General features: G+C 36.1%; 1 protein-coding gene across 2 annotated transcripts in view; it reads left to right on the forward strand.

Moving 5' to 3' along the window:
- SREK1IP1 (SREK1 interacting protein 1) overlaps window positions 1–14,976 on the forward strand; it is a 32,826-nt gene extending 17,850 nt beyond the window's left edge. The window contains exons 4-6 of one of the 2 annotated variants that reach the window (XR_005068902.1): window positions 7,820–7,892; window positions 10,519–11,110; window positions 11,156–14,976. Coding sequence is in view for 1 of the 2 variants with exons in the window: in XM_037062868.1 (XP_036918763.1) it covers window positions 7,820–7,892; window positions 10,519–10,708 (263 nt within the window). In the remaining variant the exon portion in view is untranslated. The other variant, XM_037062868.1, reaches the window with a different exon arrangement.
- The last annotated feature ends 4,617 nt before the right edge of the window (window positions 14,977–19,593 follow it).

The following is a 19,593-nucleotide window of genomic DNA, read 5'->3' on the forward strand; positions in this document are numbered from 1 at the left end:
AAGATTGTAGTCGGTGAAGGGATAGGAAAACCTAAGAGAAGTAATTAATATCCAGTTTTATGGAAGGATAAGGTACAGCAGCCATAAAACATGAATAAGGTACTATAAAAAGAACACAAAAAAACCAAAAGAACTTTTAGAAATTCAAAAGAAACAGACATAAAAATGTGATAAAGATGAAAAATCTTAGCAAAACAAGAGAAAAAGGTAAGACAATTGAAGGATCGGTTTAGGAAATAATTCTTTCAAATGAGTCACAAAAAGAGAAAACAGAAAATATTTCCAAGAACTAAAGGACATTAGTTTCCAGATGAAAAGATTCAGCAAGTACCAAGCACAGTATTAAAAATAGATCCACACAAAGGCACAAAATCATGAAACTCCATACCATAGGAAACAAGGAGAACATAATTCAAACTTGCCAGAGCCAAGGTTAAGACAGGTCGTAGGTAAAGTCAGGAGCTGGAATAGCTTTGTATTCTCTAAAGCTGTACTTGTAAGCTAGTAGGTGTGACTAATGCTTTCAGATTTTTGAAGGAAACTTATATCCAAGTTAGAATGATACACCCAACCAAATTATCCAAGTTTCAGAAAATTTACCTCTCACATACCCTTATTCCAGAGGTTTCCTACAGAAGTCAGGGAGTAGACCCAAAAAGGAAGTCATGGGCCATAGGAAATGAAAGTGATGAGAAGGGAATGCCTAGGGTGCTGGTGAAGGGGGATCCCCGGCTAGTAAAGTGAGCAGCCAAACCGCATGGAGTGGAACTGAAGTTTCCAGGAGAGAAAGCCCAAGCCTGTCCTTTCCACAAGGGCACCTTCTATCCCATCCGTCTAAACTGCCCTGGCCATCATAAACAAAGCAATAAACAACAAATATTGGAGAGGGTGTGGGGAAAAGGGGACTCTGGTCCACTGTTGGTGGGATTGCAGACTGGTACAACCATTATGGAAAACAGTATGGAATTTTCTCAGAAAACTAAAATTGGACTTGCCTTTTGACCCAGCAGTTCCACTGCTAGGATTGTATCCTAAGAACCCTAAAACACCAATCCCAAAGCACATATGCACCCCAATGTTCATAGCAGCACAATTTACAATAGCCAAGAGTTGGAAGCAACCTAGGTGCCCATCAGTAAATGAGTTGATCAAAAAAGTATGGTACATATACACAATGGAATTCTATGCTGCAGAAAGAAAGAAGGAGCTCCTACCTTTTGCAACATCGTGGATGGAACTGGAAAGCATTATGCTGAGTGAAATAAGCCAGGTGTTGAAGGACAAATACCATATGATCTCACCTTTAACAGGAAGCTAAACAGCAAAACAAACAAGCAAGCAAAATATAACCAAAGACACTGAAATAGAGAACAGGCTGACAGTGACCAGAGGGGAGAGGGGAGGGAATTTCAGGGGAAATAAGGGAGGGATTTAGAGGAACCTATATAAAGGATACATGGACAACAACTGAGAAGGGTGGAAATGGGAGGGGGCGGAGCACAGGAGGTAGGATGGGATGGGAGTAATAGACAGAACACTACTTGAAAAATAATTAAATAAAAATTTTGGGGGAAAAAAAGAAGTACAAATAGGTGGTTATAGAATAGCCTTGGGATATAAAGTGCAGCGTGGGAAATGGAGTAGCCAAAGAACTTACATGAATGACCCATGGACATGAAGAATGGTGGGGGTATTGCCTAAGGTAGTAGGGGTTGCTGAGTAAAAGGGGGCAAAGGGGGAAAAATCAGGACAACTGTAATAGCATAATCAATAAAATATAATTTTTATAACAAATTAAAAAAATAAACTGCCCTGGTTTTTAAAAAATTAATGCGCAGAATTTTTGAATTGGGAGGGATCTTAGAGAACACATAGTTTAAATACCCAGTTTTAAAAAGAAGAAAAGGAAGACAGGTAACCTCTCCAAATCAGTACCAAGATCTAGGTGTCTTGACTCCTAGTCCTCTGGTGTTTTCAATATAACATGCAGTTGCTGACATTCAAGATCATCCATCTGTCTGTTCTTACCTTTATATTTTCCTTATCATGTCAGTCTTGAAGGGTAAAGTACACTCCCATCCTGAGTAGTGGAGTGGTCTATTCTAGAGGTGATTTTTCAATCAGAAGACCTGGGACAAACTCACCCTGGGAGGAAGGGGAAGGGGTAAACATATAAACTCCAGAATAAGTAGTTGATAACCTTCCTTATTAGAATCAGCTTTCCTCTAACTTGACATTGAGAATGACAGACTCCATCTAACATTTTTTTCTTCTTAAAAGGATATGCTCGTGCATAGTCAATTAAAGGCTCAGGACTTGTTTCCAAGTCTTATGACTCTGACCCAGCACAGTGCTCCTTCAGTATATCATGCAGATTCCAATAATAAAGTTTTATAAGAGGGATGCTGCTTTCTTTCATGGTCACCTTAATGCAAACCCGGTGACCCACCCCTACCCAAATAAACAATAGGTTGGTTCCTGAGTAGTTGGAGGAAGAGAATGTAAAGGTTGTATTCTTAGTTCCATTGATAACTTTCTGATATTGCTCAGATCACTAAAGGGATGAGGGTAAAACACTGACATTGAGTGTAAGTTCTCATCCTGCGTCTTTCAGATAGTCCTGGAAGTTCTTCGAATCCTTCCTTTGGTCCTTGGAGGTAGAGAACTCTTGTAAAAACTATCTTGTATATGGTTAAGGTTTTTTGTTTCTTTGTTTTAATGACAAAATAAAAATAGAGTGAAGAGAAAGCAAAGAATTCTTAGCATGCTGATGTGAATAGTTGTTCTGCTGTTATGAAATAGAATCATGAAAAGGAAGGGAGGGAAATGCCACCACAAAAACAATACTCAAAGTTTATTTTTGTGGAAGTTCTGTTTTCTGTTTTGCCCCATATATATATATATTTGCTTCTATTATATTGCTTATTTCCCAATGCATTTCATAGTATCTTCCATTTAAAGATTTAAAAGTTGTAATATCTTTCATTTAAACCAAACAAAAGTCTACATCACAAACACCAATTTTTCGTGAAAACTAGAGCACTGAGAGCAGGACTCGACGTGGATGGGAGCAAGTACTGTTGTCCTGTTACACTCTGACCACCTGGGCCCACACCTCCTTAGCACATGCTGTCTGTCGCTGGGGCTGCGGGCAGGGAGCTGCCCCTCAGTCAGCACACGGCAGGGGTCCTGAGTCTGCACTCACTCACTGCTGTGCACGAAGGTCCTCAGGAACCCTGCTAAGGTTCCATGCTGTGTTTTGAACTTCCTGAGGAAACTTTGAAATTGTGCATGGTAGTAGCAAATAGCTAAAGACCCGTTTATGTTGGATATGCATAAATTTTGGTATTTACAAAGAAGCCAAGAAATTCAAGAATGTGGATTTTTAAATTAATCAGCAATTTGCCTGGCATTTGAAGATAGTCCTGTCCTCATATTTCATCCCTTAATATTTTACAGTATTCTTTTTGTTTAGTCTGGAAAAGAAATCTTGTATTTTGATGACATTAGGATTTTTTGGTCTAGTTTGGTTTTCTTGGCTTGTTTGGTTTAAGAGAATTTTATGCTAAATTTATAATTGATGCTATTTAAAGATTGTTGACACAGAAAATTGCGTAGGAGAAAATACCGAAATCAGGTAGTTTCATGTTGCTATAATTGTCTCTCTCCTTCCATTTTGTAACTGCTGGAGTCAAATTCAAATGAATGACCTGTAATAGTGGTCTCAGACTTTATGAAGATAAGGCTTAAATGAATTCACACAATGATTGGAGTAAAGCCTATTTATGGCTCAAAGTATACTTTTTTAAAGACAGCTATTTGCTAAGTAGTTGGAAGATGCAAGAGGGAATTAGAAATTTAGATTAATGGACCCAGGTTTGAAACTGCCTACACAGCTATTTAAAAGTAGCTGGAGTAGCTACAAGCCTGGTGACAGGTTTGCAAACAAAGATATAGTAGCTGAGCCTGCTTGTACTATTAGGACAGATCTTCCATTCTACCCCCAAATCTCTGTGTAAGCGCTGGATCCTAACCTCCAGCACCTGTCTGTTGCATAAGAGACCACCACCACTCTTGCTGATCATTACAAAATTTAAGGCTAAAGTACATGGCACCCTCTTGTCTTCTAATTTGTACTTATAAGGCTAGTTGTATCCTTTTCCAAGAAATTATTATTTTGCAGAAACTCATTCTGTTTCCTGCTATGCCCATGTACATTTTAACATCCTGTCTCAGAAAGAACCTTGAAGAATAGAGGTCGGGTAGTTTTCAGAGCTGTAGTGTAGAAGCACTGAACTCTCTAAAACCAACTGTTGTCTCCGGGGCTTGCATCTTGTCTCCGGGGCTTGCATTCTCTTACCCTATTGTCAGTACTGCTAGCTCCTAAGGGTGCATGGCTCAGAACAAGTATTTCTTCAAGTCTAGAATTATTTTGTTTTTATTAGAACTAATTTCTCTATGTAATCTTTTTCCCCAACATTTTTTATTGTTGTTCAAGTACAGTTGTCTGCATTTTCCCCCCACAACTTTCCCCAACCCCAGCCATCCCCAATTCCCACCCTTGATCCTACCCTCTTTGGTTTTGTCCTTGTGTCCTATATAGTTTTTCCTGAAAACCCTTTTACCTTCCCCCCCCCATTATCCCCTCCTCCTCCCCTCTGGTTATTGTCAGTTTGTTCTTAATTTCAATGTCTCTGGTTATATTTTGCTTGCTTGTTTTGTTGATTACTCATCTCTATGTAATCTTATCTGTAACTCCTTATTCATCATCCCTAAATGGACAAGGAAATGATCCCCATAGCTACTGTTTACTTTGCTTAGTTTCTCACAATCTTTTATCTTTTTAACATGTTTGCAATTAGTCATTCTGAATTTATTATAGCTTCCAAAAAAAAGACAACTATTCAAGAGACAGCTACAGTAAATATTTTAAAGATTTTATGTCTTTATTTTTAGAGAGTGGGGAAGGGAGGGAGAAAGAGAGAGAAACATCAATGTGTGATTGCCTCTCACACGCCCCCTACTGGGGTCCTGGCCCATAACCCAGGCATGTGCCCTGACTGGAAATCAAACCTGTGACTCTATGCTTTGCAGTCCAGTGCTCAGTCCACTGAACCACATCTGCCAGGGCTAAAGTACCTATTTTAATGTCGGATCAAGTACAAAGAATAGTACTATGGATAAAGAGGGTTTTTTCCATGATGATAGAAGTGTCAGTTAACCAAGAGGACATATAAATACTAAGTGTTTACACGCCTAAAAACAAAATTCAAAATTTATGAAGCAAACCCCTGATAGAACTACCAGGGAAAATTTTCGTGGATACACAAATTTACAATTATAGTTGGAAGTTTCCACACACATCTCTCGATAATTGATAGAACAAATATACATTATATCAGAAAAGATATAGAAGACTTGAATAACATTGTAAACCAATCCAACATATTTAGCAATTATAGAACACCTCACCAAACAACAAAATGTACATTTTTTTCAAGTACATGCAGAACATCTACCAAGATGGACCTAATTCTGTGCTGTAATTCAAGTCTCAAGAAATTTTAATGGTTCTAGTTATTCAGAGTATATTCTCTATCCACAAAAAAGTTAAATTAAAAATCAGTAAGATAACTTCCTAGAAATTTTCCAAATATTTGTAATTTAACACACTTCTAAATAACCCTGGGTCAAAGAAAAAAAAAGAAAACAAAAGGAAGTTAGAAAATATTTTGAACTGGATGAGAATAAAACCATAACACAGCATTTATGGAAGGCCCTAAAGCACCACGTACAGGCAGACTCACAGTACTAAATGCCTGTATCAGAAAAGACGAAATGTCTCAAAGTCATGGCTTTCAGCTTCTACTATAACACACAAAAAGAAGAAGAGTAAATGACACCCAAAGTGGGCAGAAGAAAGGAAATAATAGAAGTGAAATAACAAGATGGAAAACAGAAAAATAGAAAAAAGTCAATGAAACCAAAAGCTATTTTTTTAAAAAAAATCTGTAAAATTGAAAATTTGTTATTCAAACATCAGATTTTAAAAAGTCATTAATTATCGATATCAGAAATTTAAAAAGTGACAATACGACAGAGTACACAGATACTGAAATAAGGTAATGTTATAAACGACCTAGTGCCAGTCAATTCAACAGCTTAGATAAAATGGACGTGGGAAAGACGCAGAGTGCCAAAACCTTCAAAAAGAAAAAAAGGAAAAAATGGCCTGCATTTTATTAAAGAAGTTAAATGTTCAGTTTAGAAACGTCCATAGCTGATTGGCTTCTTTCATGAACTTTCCCAAATATTTAAAGGGAGAAATAATACCATTTCTGCATAAAATCTTACCCAAATTAAATAGGAAGGAATAGTTTTCAACTCAGTTTTTAAAACCAGCAGTACCCTGATAAAACTGTATTTTATCTACAAGAAAACTAGACTCACATAAATATAGGTACAAAGAGAATTTTAAGCAGTTAAAATGATTTTAGCAAATCAAGTCCATTAATATGTAAACATGATAACTATGTTTTGACCAAGTATAGTGTATCCCAGGATATGAGATTTTATTTCACATTCAAAAATCAGTCAATGTAATTTTCCATTTTAACAGACTAAAAACTCCTATATGATAATTATAATATTTTAAGAAATTATTTGAGGAAGTCCAGTTTCCATTTCTGATAGAAATTGTCAGCAAACTAGGGATTTTCATCAACCTAATAAAGGATGTTTATTTTTTTAAAAACTGACAAAATCAAGCATTTTCAGAATGGTGTGGCCGTAGACAAAAGAGAAAAAAATATAGGACTTTATGTAGCAAAGTTTGTATAAGTGATTGTATGTGTGCATTTGGTTATATAGGGAGAAAGAAAGCCTAGAAGAATGCACACCAAATTGTGTGCAAAAAAAAAGTAAGTTAGAGAACAGTGTGGACCCTCTCCTTCCAGGACACCAATCACATAAATAGTATCTGCTGTTATCATCCTGTGACCCTAGAATCCTGATCCTAGGATCCCATGACCCCAATTTTGTGTGGAAAAGAAAATTAAAAAACTGTACTTGATTGTATAGTTTTGTTTTTTAAGGCTCGGAATGGTACCCAATCAAAAATTGATTTGCTACAGGAATTAACATTAAAGTACTAGAATTTTTTTACTCAGTGTACTTATTAGTATTTGAAATTTTCATAAAAAGCATATAATAAAAATAGTCAATGGATCTTGAAGGCATTATGCTAAATGAAATAAGTCAGAAAAATACAAATACCATATGATGTCACTTGTATGTGTGATCTAAAGGGAAAAAAAGCAAAATGTTAAGCTCATAGATACTGAGCACAGATGGATGGTTGCCGGAGGCAGGGTTGGGGGTAGAGGTAAGATGGGTGAAGGGGTCAGAAGGTACAAACTTCCCGTTGTGAAATAAATAAGTAATGGCAATGTAATGTGCAACATGGTGGTTATAGTTAATATTACTGTATTGTATATTTGAAAGCTTATAAGGTAGATCTTAAATGTTTTTTTATCAAAAGAACTATTTTTGTAAGTATTTATGGTGACAGACGTAAAGTAGATTTATTGTAGTGATCATTTTGCTATAATTTCAGATATTGAATTAGTATCTTGTACACCTAATGCTAATATCACATTATATGTCAGTTATACTTCAGTTTTTAAAAAATCAAGAAAGGGAAAATTGATACAAGGAATGTCTAATATCCTAACCAGTGAAAATCATCAACCAAAATCAAAAAATGTAAACATATCTGTACATAGACCTATGGTGACCTAATTCTTTCCCATCAATACAGGAATAAATGAAGAGGAGGAGAAGAAAAAAGAAAAAAGCAAAGAGAAAACCAAGTTGAAAAAAAAAAGGAAAAGGTATTACTTTAAACATCATTTTTTAAAAATCAGGACTGTGACTCTAGGATGGATTACATTGTTTCCCGTGTAGTCCAGTTTAACACTCTTTTCCTCAATTGGAGTTGGATGCTTAAGTGTTTCAGTAAAATAACAGAAGTCCTTCTTTTCAGGAATCAAAATAAAATCAACATTTAGTCACTTTAAATTTTCTTTTTGGAGCAAATCAAGAATAAATAAATAACACCCCTGCCTTTTATATATTCTAGAATTTTAAGTTTCAGAACATCAGTGAATCTTTTCATGGGATATATGTCTAAATTCTTTGCATACATATTTGTCTTCATCTGTATGAAGTTGGAGCTTAAATATTTGTGTTCGCAAAATAGTATTTATTGCCTTATCTAAAAAATTAATTGGTTAATAAGATTTATATACTCACATGTCACACTAAAAATTCCTTCAGGTCTTTCAAAACCTTCATCAGCTACCTGTAAATTTATATATCAACTCTTTTAACAATTAACTGCTTAAATAAATAGATCAAGAGAATTAATGAGCAACACTTATCATGGTTAATGAGTGCAGTTTCATTCATACTAGAGCAAACATATTCATAGAGACATTATTTACCGCATTTATGGCATTTGGCAGTGCCAATTTGGCTTTGGGGGGTAGATTCTACAAATCAGGTGTTGTCACTTTATAGTTTCTATAGAGCATTTAATATATATATTTTAACACCTCAGCTATTTTATAAATTAGAAGTTAGTTTGCTTTTCAAGTTCTAGGAGTTAAATAATAATCTTTAATAGAAAAACTAATAGGAAAGTAGACTCAGTGTATTGTGTGGTCTGACTAGTAAATTGTTGAATTACTAGCATTCCCACCGCAAGGTAGATTACTTATAGGAAAAGTTAGATTATCTCTTCTTTCAGACCTAATATACTTGTTTTATAGTAACAGATTACTTATTCTAGCTTTTCTCTTTTGGGCCTACAAACCTCAGACAGAGCCTGAAATTATATGAACTTTTCCAGGCACACTTAACAGAGGTAATACCACCTAATAGAGTTACTGTACCGAAGTCTAATGTATTGCCTTAAAAATGAGAATCCAGAACCAAAAATCCAAAGGAAAAAAGTTGTATAGGCAGAAAAGCAGCTCTAGTCAGAATCCAAAGGTCATACAAGATCTTTAAAACAGGAAAACAAAGAAGAGAATAATAGAGACAAAGTAGAGAGGGAGACTGCATTAAAAATAAGCTTCTGAAATGGCCCAGAGTCTTGGGTGAGTAGACAAGGAGGAGAAGGGAGTGCAGCCTCCCAGAGATGGGGAGCCTCGGGGTCCCTGAGTACGGAAGGCAGCGGTGGAGGAGCCCACCCCAGTCCCAACCCTGCAGGCTCACGGGTTTGCCTTTTCTGCCCTTTGTGTCTACCTCAGATTTTTGTAGTTGGGGTTTTAACATCTGATGTCTAGATCGCTGAACTAGCTCTTCAGATGCCTATTTCAGTTTAAACTAACTTGGTCTCTGTCTTGTCACACATATTTGGGGTTTGTGTACGGGTAGGTTGTTACACATTTCATATAAAGTCTGAAGAGAGAACTTTTCTGGTTATTTTTGTTTTTTATTCTTTTTTTAATATTAGAGGAAGGACTTCTACAGTTTTTCATTCTCAATTTAGTATTACAGTAAAATTTAAAAAGTTTAATGACAAATCGTCCTCATTCATCTATACAGAAGATTCATTGAAAAGTATCTTTTCTGCAATGAGTGAAAATTGTTTTGAGATGAAAGTGTTCATCTCTATCACTCGGCATCTGGAGGAATCAAGTACTTTAACTTGAAAATCAAAATAATGAACAAAAGTACTTTTATTTTACTAATTCTCAGCTTTTATTCATGTATACAGAGGTACATACTTATAACCCTTTTTATAAATATAATTGCATCATTCTGTGACTCTTTTAAGAGAGTATGCCAGTGATTTTCAATCAGTGTGCCACAGAATTTTTACAACGTGCAATACCTGACTCAGTCAGGGCCACGGACCTCTTTTCCCTCAAATTGACCAAAAAAATGACAATAGCCAACACAATAGCTGTCCAGTATGAACAAATTAAAATCATACCTATTTTTGTCAGAACAGCAAAAATAATACATTTTGGTGTGCCACACAATTTTAGTAATTAGTGTATGTGTTCCACGAGATGAAAAAGGTTGGAATTGCTGGAATATGCTAACAAGTTACTGCATATACAAGTGAATTGTGTGTATAATGAGGCTTGGTAAATGGAACTTTGTTTGCTTAACAAGGTTTTGAAGGGTATGAAAGATGAAAATGTGAAATCAGAAAAATAATTTTCATTCTCACCAAAATTAAAAATTATGTAACTCTAACTGCATAACTTATATAGCAAGAGTTGAGCAGAATAGAGATGCCTGTTTTGTCAGTTTCTGTGACCAAGTAGCAAATTCTCTTAAATTCAGCATTTTAATAGAATACAAGTATACAAAGCACATTTTGAGTTTCTTTGTTTATACCCCAACCTTGCTCCAAGAAGGATTTAAGGCAGATTCAATCTGTTTAAATTTACCTATCAGCTATAAATGCAGTCATCAGTCAGTATATATTACTGCCCGTAGGTCTTACTCATCAAGTTCTGCTGAAGAGGATACTTCGAAACAAAAGAAACAAAAATATCAGAAGAAAGAAAAGAAAAAAGAAAAAAAGAGCAAGTCCAAAAAGGGGAAACATCACAAAAAGGAAAAAAAGAAGAGAAAAAAGGAAAAGCGTTCTTCCACCCCTACTGCTTCTGAAATCTCCAGAAAGTGACTGGGACTGTGGCTCAAGCCATTACATTTAAATGTTGGTTTTGAAAGTCATTTCACCTTTCTTGGAATTTGCTATATAATTTTGCTTTCTAATAAATCACAGGCTTATCCAGATAAACACTTTTTTTCATATATAGGACCATTGTCTTCTGGCAATATATTTTTGATGTACTGTGATTATAAAGTATTGAATTAGTCTTACTACTTGATAGCCATGCTACGAGTATGGTTATATATAGATGCAAAACACATCGATTTTGGTATTTGTGTCTCCATGTTTGACTAGTGTTTTTTACTTCATAAGTTGATTGTAAATGGCTTTACTACAGTCTACACAGGTAATCTACCTGGCTGTCAGTGAGTATTCCTGAATCAAGTGTCTACCTCCCAGTGGTACAGCGAGGTAGGGGACAATGCTTCCCTCTTGACACTCATAAACTGAATAGAGGTAGGGGACAATGCTTCCCTCTTGACACTCATAAACTGAATAGATTTTTATATCCTATGATAATGTAAGATAATAATATTCTTCACTTGTTTTTTAATCTCTGGCTTTTTTTTAACATCATAGAAGATGAAGCTGATTTATTGATCTTGACAAGGACTTTTTAAATGAATGGTATCAACAGGAAGAGGATAATGAAAATATAACAAAGTTTCATTGTTTTATGACATGCAGCTAGTACCTGCCTCCTTTGTTTTTGTAACTATTAAAATATTTCTTCCTGTTTAAAAAGACAAATCTAGTTCAGCCTATTAGTAAGTCTCATAGAGATAATGTTGTGGTGGCAGGGTCTTTAGGATAGTCTCCGGTATTGTTTTACAAATGTGCCATATTGGCACGTCTCAAAGTGATACCTCAAACCCAGAACTTTTTATTGAGAAAGATGACAGCTAAGTATTCATTAGAACTGACTTTTGTTGTATTCAGTATATAAATTTTATGAAGCTTATTTCTATATGAGTAATGTGGAAAATTTTTATAAATGTGAACATATTTATTTGTCTGAAATAATTTGTAGTTTTGAAGCAGATTTCACACTGAATTTATGGTTTCATAAATGACCGGTTTGGAGTGTTTCTCTCTGTTATTTCAGTCATAAACCTCAGGAGCAGTGACAAAAATTTAGGGTTAAGAATTTTATTCTGTACTTTTTAAAACTTAAGAGCCAGGGAGTTGCATCATGAAAGTCTTTATATAACAATGGAAATTTTATATGGGTAAGAATTTGCAAACACATAGTAGATAGAAGTGTGTTTTACATTTTAAAACACAGTGATCATTGTTAGTTACTTTGCTTAATATTCAGGTATCACTTATGCCCATAACTTAAATACTTTTCATTGTAGCAGCACCAGAAGTCAATCCATTATCAGTGCACAGTACCAAAAATGGCAGGTACCTCACTGTGGTGCAGTTACAAATTTTCAAATTGATAACCTACAGACATGGCTTCAGGTGAATTCATTATGGTGAAATCAGGTACGTACACATAACCACACAGGCTAGAAGGGTGTACTCATTCTTTCTTCACCCCACACCCCTCCCTGGCATGACCTCAGTAAGCCTGGGGGAGCCTCATAACTCCATTTAACATATGCTTACCACGCTCAAGTTCAGGGATGCCACATGCGCACCCATCCTGTAGCATTATAGCCATGGGAGCTCTCACACCAATAGCTTTTCCATGGCTAGTTTAGTCACAGGGCCACAGAAGGAAATTGTCTCCTTTAAGTTAGGCACAGTCAGTTGTTTGGAGAGAAACACAGAGCTATTAGGTTTCTAGGTTTTTCTAGGTTATTAAAGGCTTATTTTGCCATTGCTTTATTTTATGTATCTTTGAAATCTGTATTTTCTGAAAATACAGCTCTTTGGCTATCAACATGAAAAAATTAGTAAGATTAACTTTTTAAATGATTGGAAAATGCTGTGTAGAAAGGATGGCCTTATCCCACTGAGTGTGTAACGTGGTTCGATGTGACAGTTTCGTGAGCAGGGTTCATTTAATTATCTGTAAGTTTTGTTTGTGTTAATCGTCAAGGTTACAGTTTGGCTCATTAAGTTTTTTCTGAATGATGACTCAGTGAGTAATGGTTCAGAAGAGTCACATAAAATCCAGCCGCAATTAACTATATCGAGTGCAAAATAAAAGATTTTAATGCTCAATAATTATTTCCTCCCGGAAACAATCTTGGAATTATTCTTAAGTAAACTTTTATCATATGAGAGTAGTTTATGAAATATTTCATCTGAATAAAATAAATTTATTTTACTCAAGTCATTTTCTTCTAAAGTGATATTATTATTATTGGGCTTGGATGCAAATCTCACTAGTATATTTTGGAAAAATTAGTAAAATTTCCTCTCCTGCAGTATGTAGCAGAAGAAAAAATCGATTTAATAGGAAAAATCCCAAAGTCCTGGCTGTTCTCACTACCCATGTGAGAACAGCAAAGTCATTTAGCATCTCTGGGCCTTGGTGTTTTTCATCTATAACATATTGTACCAAATTATCTCCAAGATCACTTCCAGTCCTTAGTATATATGAGTACTGATATTTTAGTAAAATTCAAGTGGTATTCTTCGTTTTAGAAATATTGCAGATACGCAGTCGCAGTGTGTAATAGTAAAGATTGTATGTACTAATACCACTGTTCCACACATTCAACATCCGTAAGCAGATACTTGATATTTGGTTTACATCCTTATCCAACATATATCATTTTCACTAGATGCAGACAGAATTCTTGTTTCGAATTGTGTCTGCAACCGCATTATCTGAACACTCTGAGGCAGCTGCTTTTGGGGCAGTGGGCCTATTCCCCACACACCCCCCTATTTTCTCCATATCATTTGTGAGCTAAAATCTCTTAGATGAATCCCCATGCCTCACACTTAGTACACACCTCTTTGTGGTTCTCTGAGGCCAAACCATCAGTAAGTGAGCAGTAAACAACTGTGTGTGTCTGTGTTTACTGTCACATTATAGAACCCTGTGTCACTTCCAATTAAACTAGGTTGAAGAGTTATGAATAGCGTTCATAAAAATGCCATTGCGTCCTTCAACAAACCTTTATTGAGTGACTAGCTTGGCAAACACTCTGATAAGTACTGGGCATACAGAGATTAAACAGACTCATTTTTTCCCCAGGAGATGTTCATCATTAACTTGTAAGGAGAAAAGGCAGAACCCACCACATCAGTGCAGTAATTGACCCGAACACGGATTTATAGAAACACATGGTGGTATTGTACTTAGACCAGAGAAGTTAGACGAGGCTCCTTAAAGAAAGTAGTACCTAAAATGCATTTTTTAAAAAGATTTAATTTACTTATTTATTTTAGAGAGGGCCAGGGAGGGAGAAAGAGAGGGTGAGAAACAGTGTGAGAGGGAAACATCAACAGGTTGTCTCTCAGACGCGCCCCGACCTGAGACCAAACCCACAACCCAGGCATGTGCTATGACTGGTTATCAAACCTGCAACCTTTTGCTTTTCATAATGACACCCAACCCAATGAGCCATACCTGTCAGAGCTAAAGTGCATTTTGGGTGGGGGTGAGGGTGGCAGCTGTGGCAGATTCTGACAGTGAGTAGCTGTGAATAAAGACAACAATAGAGGCTGGAGGGTGTGTGTGTCCAGAATTAACAAGCAATAAGATTTAGGGGAGGTGAGAGCAGGGAGGGATTGAGCAAAATGGAAAAAGGACTCATGGACATGGACCACGGTGTGGTGATTGCTGGGCCAGGGGGTAAAAGCGGACTAAATGGTAATGAACAAAATATAATAAAGATTAAAAAATAAAATGAATTAAGATTCGAGACTCTCATTTTAGGTTCTCAGGAACAAAAGAGGAGGTCTTAGCTTCTGCGTTAGGGAGTTTGGGTAAACAGTGAGACACCATGAGAGTTTTAAGGAAAGAAATGTCTTAATTGGGGTTTGGTTTAATTCATTTTATAAATCCACAAGTTTTAGAAGGTGAAATTGCTCTCATTAAATGGCCACATAGAAAATAAGTTGAATCTTTTTATCCTATTGCACTCTTGTAGTTCCACTTTTCTAAGATTTGATGATTGCCGAAAATTGCAATGATTTGTCTCCTAAAAATACATAAACCTATTGTATTCTTTATCAGCCCCACTCTCAGAATTACATGCATATGTACATACTTCCAAATGTACTTTGTTTTACATTTTATTTTAGATTATTTTTACTGACAAATTCTGTACTGTGTATTTGTTACAGCCAAATAAATCATTTAAAATACATCTTTCAGTGTATAGACTGTGTTGTAATTTGATAAGGCTTCTTGCTTTTAACATTTGTCTCAATCTATGAAGCACAACTGCTCCAAGGTAACAGAGACTCATACCTGTTGATCCCCTGGGTGAGCCCTGTGGCTCAGGTAACCTCACCACACAGGGAGTGTGCTTCAAGAACTCCACCTGTACTAGTGCTGGGGTTCAGTCTTCCTGAGCAGTTGGCATTCACGATTAGCAGGTTTTTAGGTCAGCTGTAACGCTAATCTCGCTTGTAAAACCTGGGGTCTTCTGACCTCATTTATCTTCTCCCAGCTCCTCTGAAACTAGGCAGTGCCAGAGAATCGGGCTGCATCTCCCAGAGCACAGCCGTGCACAGCTCCGTGTCTGTCCCACAGGTTAGGAGTCTGGAGATCATGAGCATTTTGCTGGACTTAAGACTGAGTTTCCTACTGGTGTCGTTTATGGCCTGTGCCCTTCCCCAGGAGCAGCAAAAGTAGTACTACCAGTGCCTGAACTAAACATAGCCTAGATTTTCACCTGAGACATCTGATGGGTAATATAATGATAAATATCTGGGTATTAAAGATAGCCGATTTTCTGGGATTTTTTTCAAATAGAGCTGGCTACAAGATGAGGAAGTACCACAAATGCTATAGATGCTTCACAAAAAAAATTCTTTGCTTTTGTGACCACTTAAAATGTGATTTTTAAATGGAAATGTTTTAATTTCCAAACTTCCCGTGTACTGTAAGCAATTTTAATACTTAAACATTGACAAAAATGTGCTTTTTTTGAACATGAAATGTAACAGGCAGTAGAATGTTACAACACTGATAATGATCTGGAACTATGATGTCAGCATAGCCCCATGTGGCTATTTACATTAACTAAAAAAAAAATGTATTCAGGTGCTCTGGGCACATTTCAAACAGCTGCATTGTGGGTGGGTAGTGGCTGCCCTGCCAGACTGTGCACGTGAAGAAAGAACATTTCCATCTCAGAAACTTTGACTGTGCAGTGCTCACTTAGAAGATACCCCCAGTGCTCGGCAGAAATTTTGATCACATAATAAAAAGTTTCTATCCCTGAGCTTTGTACACCTGAGAATTATAAAGCATTCCTTTTGTTCCTCTGTCAGACGAGAGAAGCTGCCTTCACCACATTTGAAAAATTAGTCTTCCAACTACAGAAACTTTACACAATAGAGGGATGTGCATGTTCAGCAGAGCCAGCTTAAAAGTAATCCCTTTTTCCTACTACATTCTATTATAAAACCAGATGTGTTCTTAAAGTAGAGTTATACTTTAAAAAATCTTTTCAGATAATTATAATTTACAGAAACTGTAGTTTTATTTCTAGATTTCTAAGTGATACTACTTCATCAGCCTTAGGTGGGACCAGAGAATTTGTTTTATAACTTTCATTGTAGAAATTTCTTAGGAACTTTATCAGTGAAGAATTTTTGTTATGGTTACCCTTTGATTTGCAGAAAATATGTATTTTGCAAATTATATATTGTAGTACATTTTGTTATTGAACGTTAGCTTTTGTAAAAGCAATAGATTGTTAGTGTGTCCAGCAAATCCTCTAAGAAAAGCATGTGTTGATTTCTAAGAGACTTAAGACATAAGGTCATATGATTTTTATCCTTTGTTTTGTTAATGTGGTATATTACATTGATTGATTTGCATAAGTTTTTTGAACCATGTTCATCATTCCACCTAGTTTATAAGACCGTTCTGGAAATCTACCCATCTACCCAATAAATTTAATTGGGGTGACATTGGTTAACAGGGTCATATAGGTTTCAAGTGTACATTTCTGTGATGCATGATCTGTATATTGCATTGTGTGCCCACCACCCAAAGTCAAACCATCTTCCCTCACCATATATTTGGTCCCCTATATCCCTCTCCACTTACCCACCCTGTCTTCCCTCAGGTAACCATCATACTGTTGTCTGTGTCTGTGAGTTTCAGTTTTATATCCCATATCAGTGGAATCCTATGGTTCTTAGCTTTTTCTGACCAATCTATTTCACTTAGCATGATGTTCTCAGGGTCCATCCATGATGTCACAAATAGCAGTATTTCATCTTTTTTATGGCTGAGTAGTATTCTGTTGCATATATGGACCACATCTTTATCCACTCATCTATTGAAGGGCGCTTTGGTTGTCTCCAGGTCTTGGCCACCATGAATAATGCTGCAGTGAACATAGAGATGCATATATCTCTGTGATAAATGGCTTCGAGTTTTTCGGGTAGATACCCTGGAGAGGAATTGCTGAGTCATATGGTAACTCTGCTCTTAATTGTTTGAGAAACGGCCAGGCTGTTTTCCATAGTGACTGGAACAGTCTACCTTCCCACCAGCCGTGAATGAGAGTTCCTTCTTCTCTACATCCTCCCCAGCACTTGTTGTTATTTGTCTTGTTGATAATTGTCATTCGAACAGTTATAAGGTGGTGTATCTCATTGTAGTTTTGACATGCACTTCCCTAACAGCTAGTGAAGTTATTTGTATGTCTTCTTGGGAGAGGTGTCTCTTCAAGTCCTCTGCCCATTTTTAATTGAATTGTTTGTTTGTTTGGTGTTAAGTTGTATGCGTTCTTTACATATTTTGGCTATTAACACAATATATGTGGTTGCCATTATTTGCAATATCATCTTCCATTCCATTGGTTGCTGTTTTGTTTTGTTATCAGCTTCTTTTGCTGTGCAGAAGCTTTACTTTAATATAGTCCTGTTCATTTATTTTTGCCTTTACTTCCCTTGTCTTTCAGGTCAAATTCATAAAATGTTCTCTACAACCAAAATCTGTAGGTTTAGTACCTATGTTTTCTATGTAAGTCATTGTTTCAGATCTTATATTAGGTCTTTGATTCATTTTGAATTAATTTTTGTACATGAGGACAAACTGTGGTCTAGTTTTATTCTTTTGCATGTGGTTTTCCAATTTTCCCAGCAACATTTATTGAAGAGGCTTTCTTTTCTCCATTGTGTGTTTTGGTTCCTTTGTCAAAAATTGTTTGCCCATGTACATGTGGTTTTATTTCTGGGACCTCAGTGCTGTTCCAGTTTGTGTGTCTGATTTTTTTGCCAATACCATGCTGTCTTGATTATCATAGCCCAGTAGTATATTTGAAGTCAATGTCATTGAGATTTTGATGGGGATTGTATTAAATCTGTATACTGTTTTAGGTATTGTAATATGGCCATTTTAACTTTGTTGATTCTTCCAATCCATGAACACAGAATATCTCTCCCATTTTTTCAATCTCTTTTGACAATGTTTTTTTTTTAATTTAACTTTTTTAAAATTTTTAGATTATTTATTTATTTATTTATCTTTAGAGGGGAAGGAGAGAGGGAGAGAAACATCAATGTACGGTTGCTTTTCGTGTGTCTCCTGCTGGGAGTTGGCCTGCAGGGAACCAGCCTGCAACCCAGGCATGTGCCCTGACTGGGAATCGAACCGTGATCCTCTGGTTCGCAGGCTCGTGCTCAATCCACTGAGCTACACCAGCCAGGGCTCTTTTGACAATGTTTTATAGTTTTCAGAATATAGGTCCTTCACATCCTTTTTAAACAATGTTGATTCTTCTAATCCATGAACAGGGACTGTCTTTTCATTTTGTTGTGTCTTTTTCAATCTCTTTTAATAATGCTTTGTAGTTTTCAGTATATAGATCCTTCACATCCTTTGTCAAGTTTATTCCTAGGTATTTTATTCTTTTTGTTGCAATTGCAAAAGGAATTTTTTTATTTCTCTTTCTGAGATTTCACTGTTAGTATATAGGAAAACAGTGATTTTTGTACATTAATATTGTATCATGCAATTTTATGGTATTTGTTTATTGTTTCTAATAGCATTTCAGCAGTCTTTTGGTTTTCTGTATACAGAATAATGTTATCTACAAGAAGTGACACTTCTACTTTTTCCTTCCTGATTTGGATGCCTTTTATTTGTTTCTTTAGCTAGGACTTTCAGAACCGTGTTGAATAAGAGTGGTGAGAGTAGCATCCTTGTCTTCTTCCTGATTTGAGAGGAAAAGTCTTCAGTTTTTTACCACTGAGTATGAGATTAGCTAGAGGTTTGTCATATGTAGCGTTCATTATGTAGAAGTATCTTCCTTGTATAACTATTCTGTTGAGTGTTTTAATTGTAAATGAATGTCATAGCTTAGTAACTTACCACATTCTTTTTCTGCATCTATTGATAGGGCCATGATTTTTATCCTTTGTTTTGTTAATGTGTATATTACACTGATGGATTTTCATAAGTTGAACCATCTTCATTCATCCTGGAATGAATCCCACTGGATTGTGATGTGTTATTTTTTTCATGTATTGTTGTATTTGATTTGCTAGTACTTTGTTTGGAATTTTTGCTTCTGTATTCATCAGAGATACTGGTCTGTAGTTTTCTTGTTTGCATGCTGTCCTTTCCGGGCTTTGGTATCAGAGTTATGTTGGCTTCATAAAATGTGTTAGGAAGTATTACCTCTTCTTCAAGTTTTTTGGTGAAGAATTTGAGAAGGCTAGGCACCAGGCCTTCTAGGAATGTTTGGTAGAATTCACTAGTGAAGCCATCTGGTCCTGAACTTTTATTTTGGGGGAGA

This window comes from Sturnira hondurensis, unplaced genomic scaffold (genome assembly GCF_014824575.4).
Source record: "Sturnira hondurensis isolate 20B ecotype Veracruz unplaced genomic scaffold, ASM1482457v3 Scaffold0014384, whole genome shotgun sequence".
Classification (NCBI taxonomy): domain Eukaryota; kingdom Metazoa; phylum Chordata; class Mammalia; order Chiroptera; family Phyllostomidae; genus Sturnira; species Sturnira hondurensis.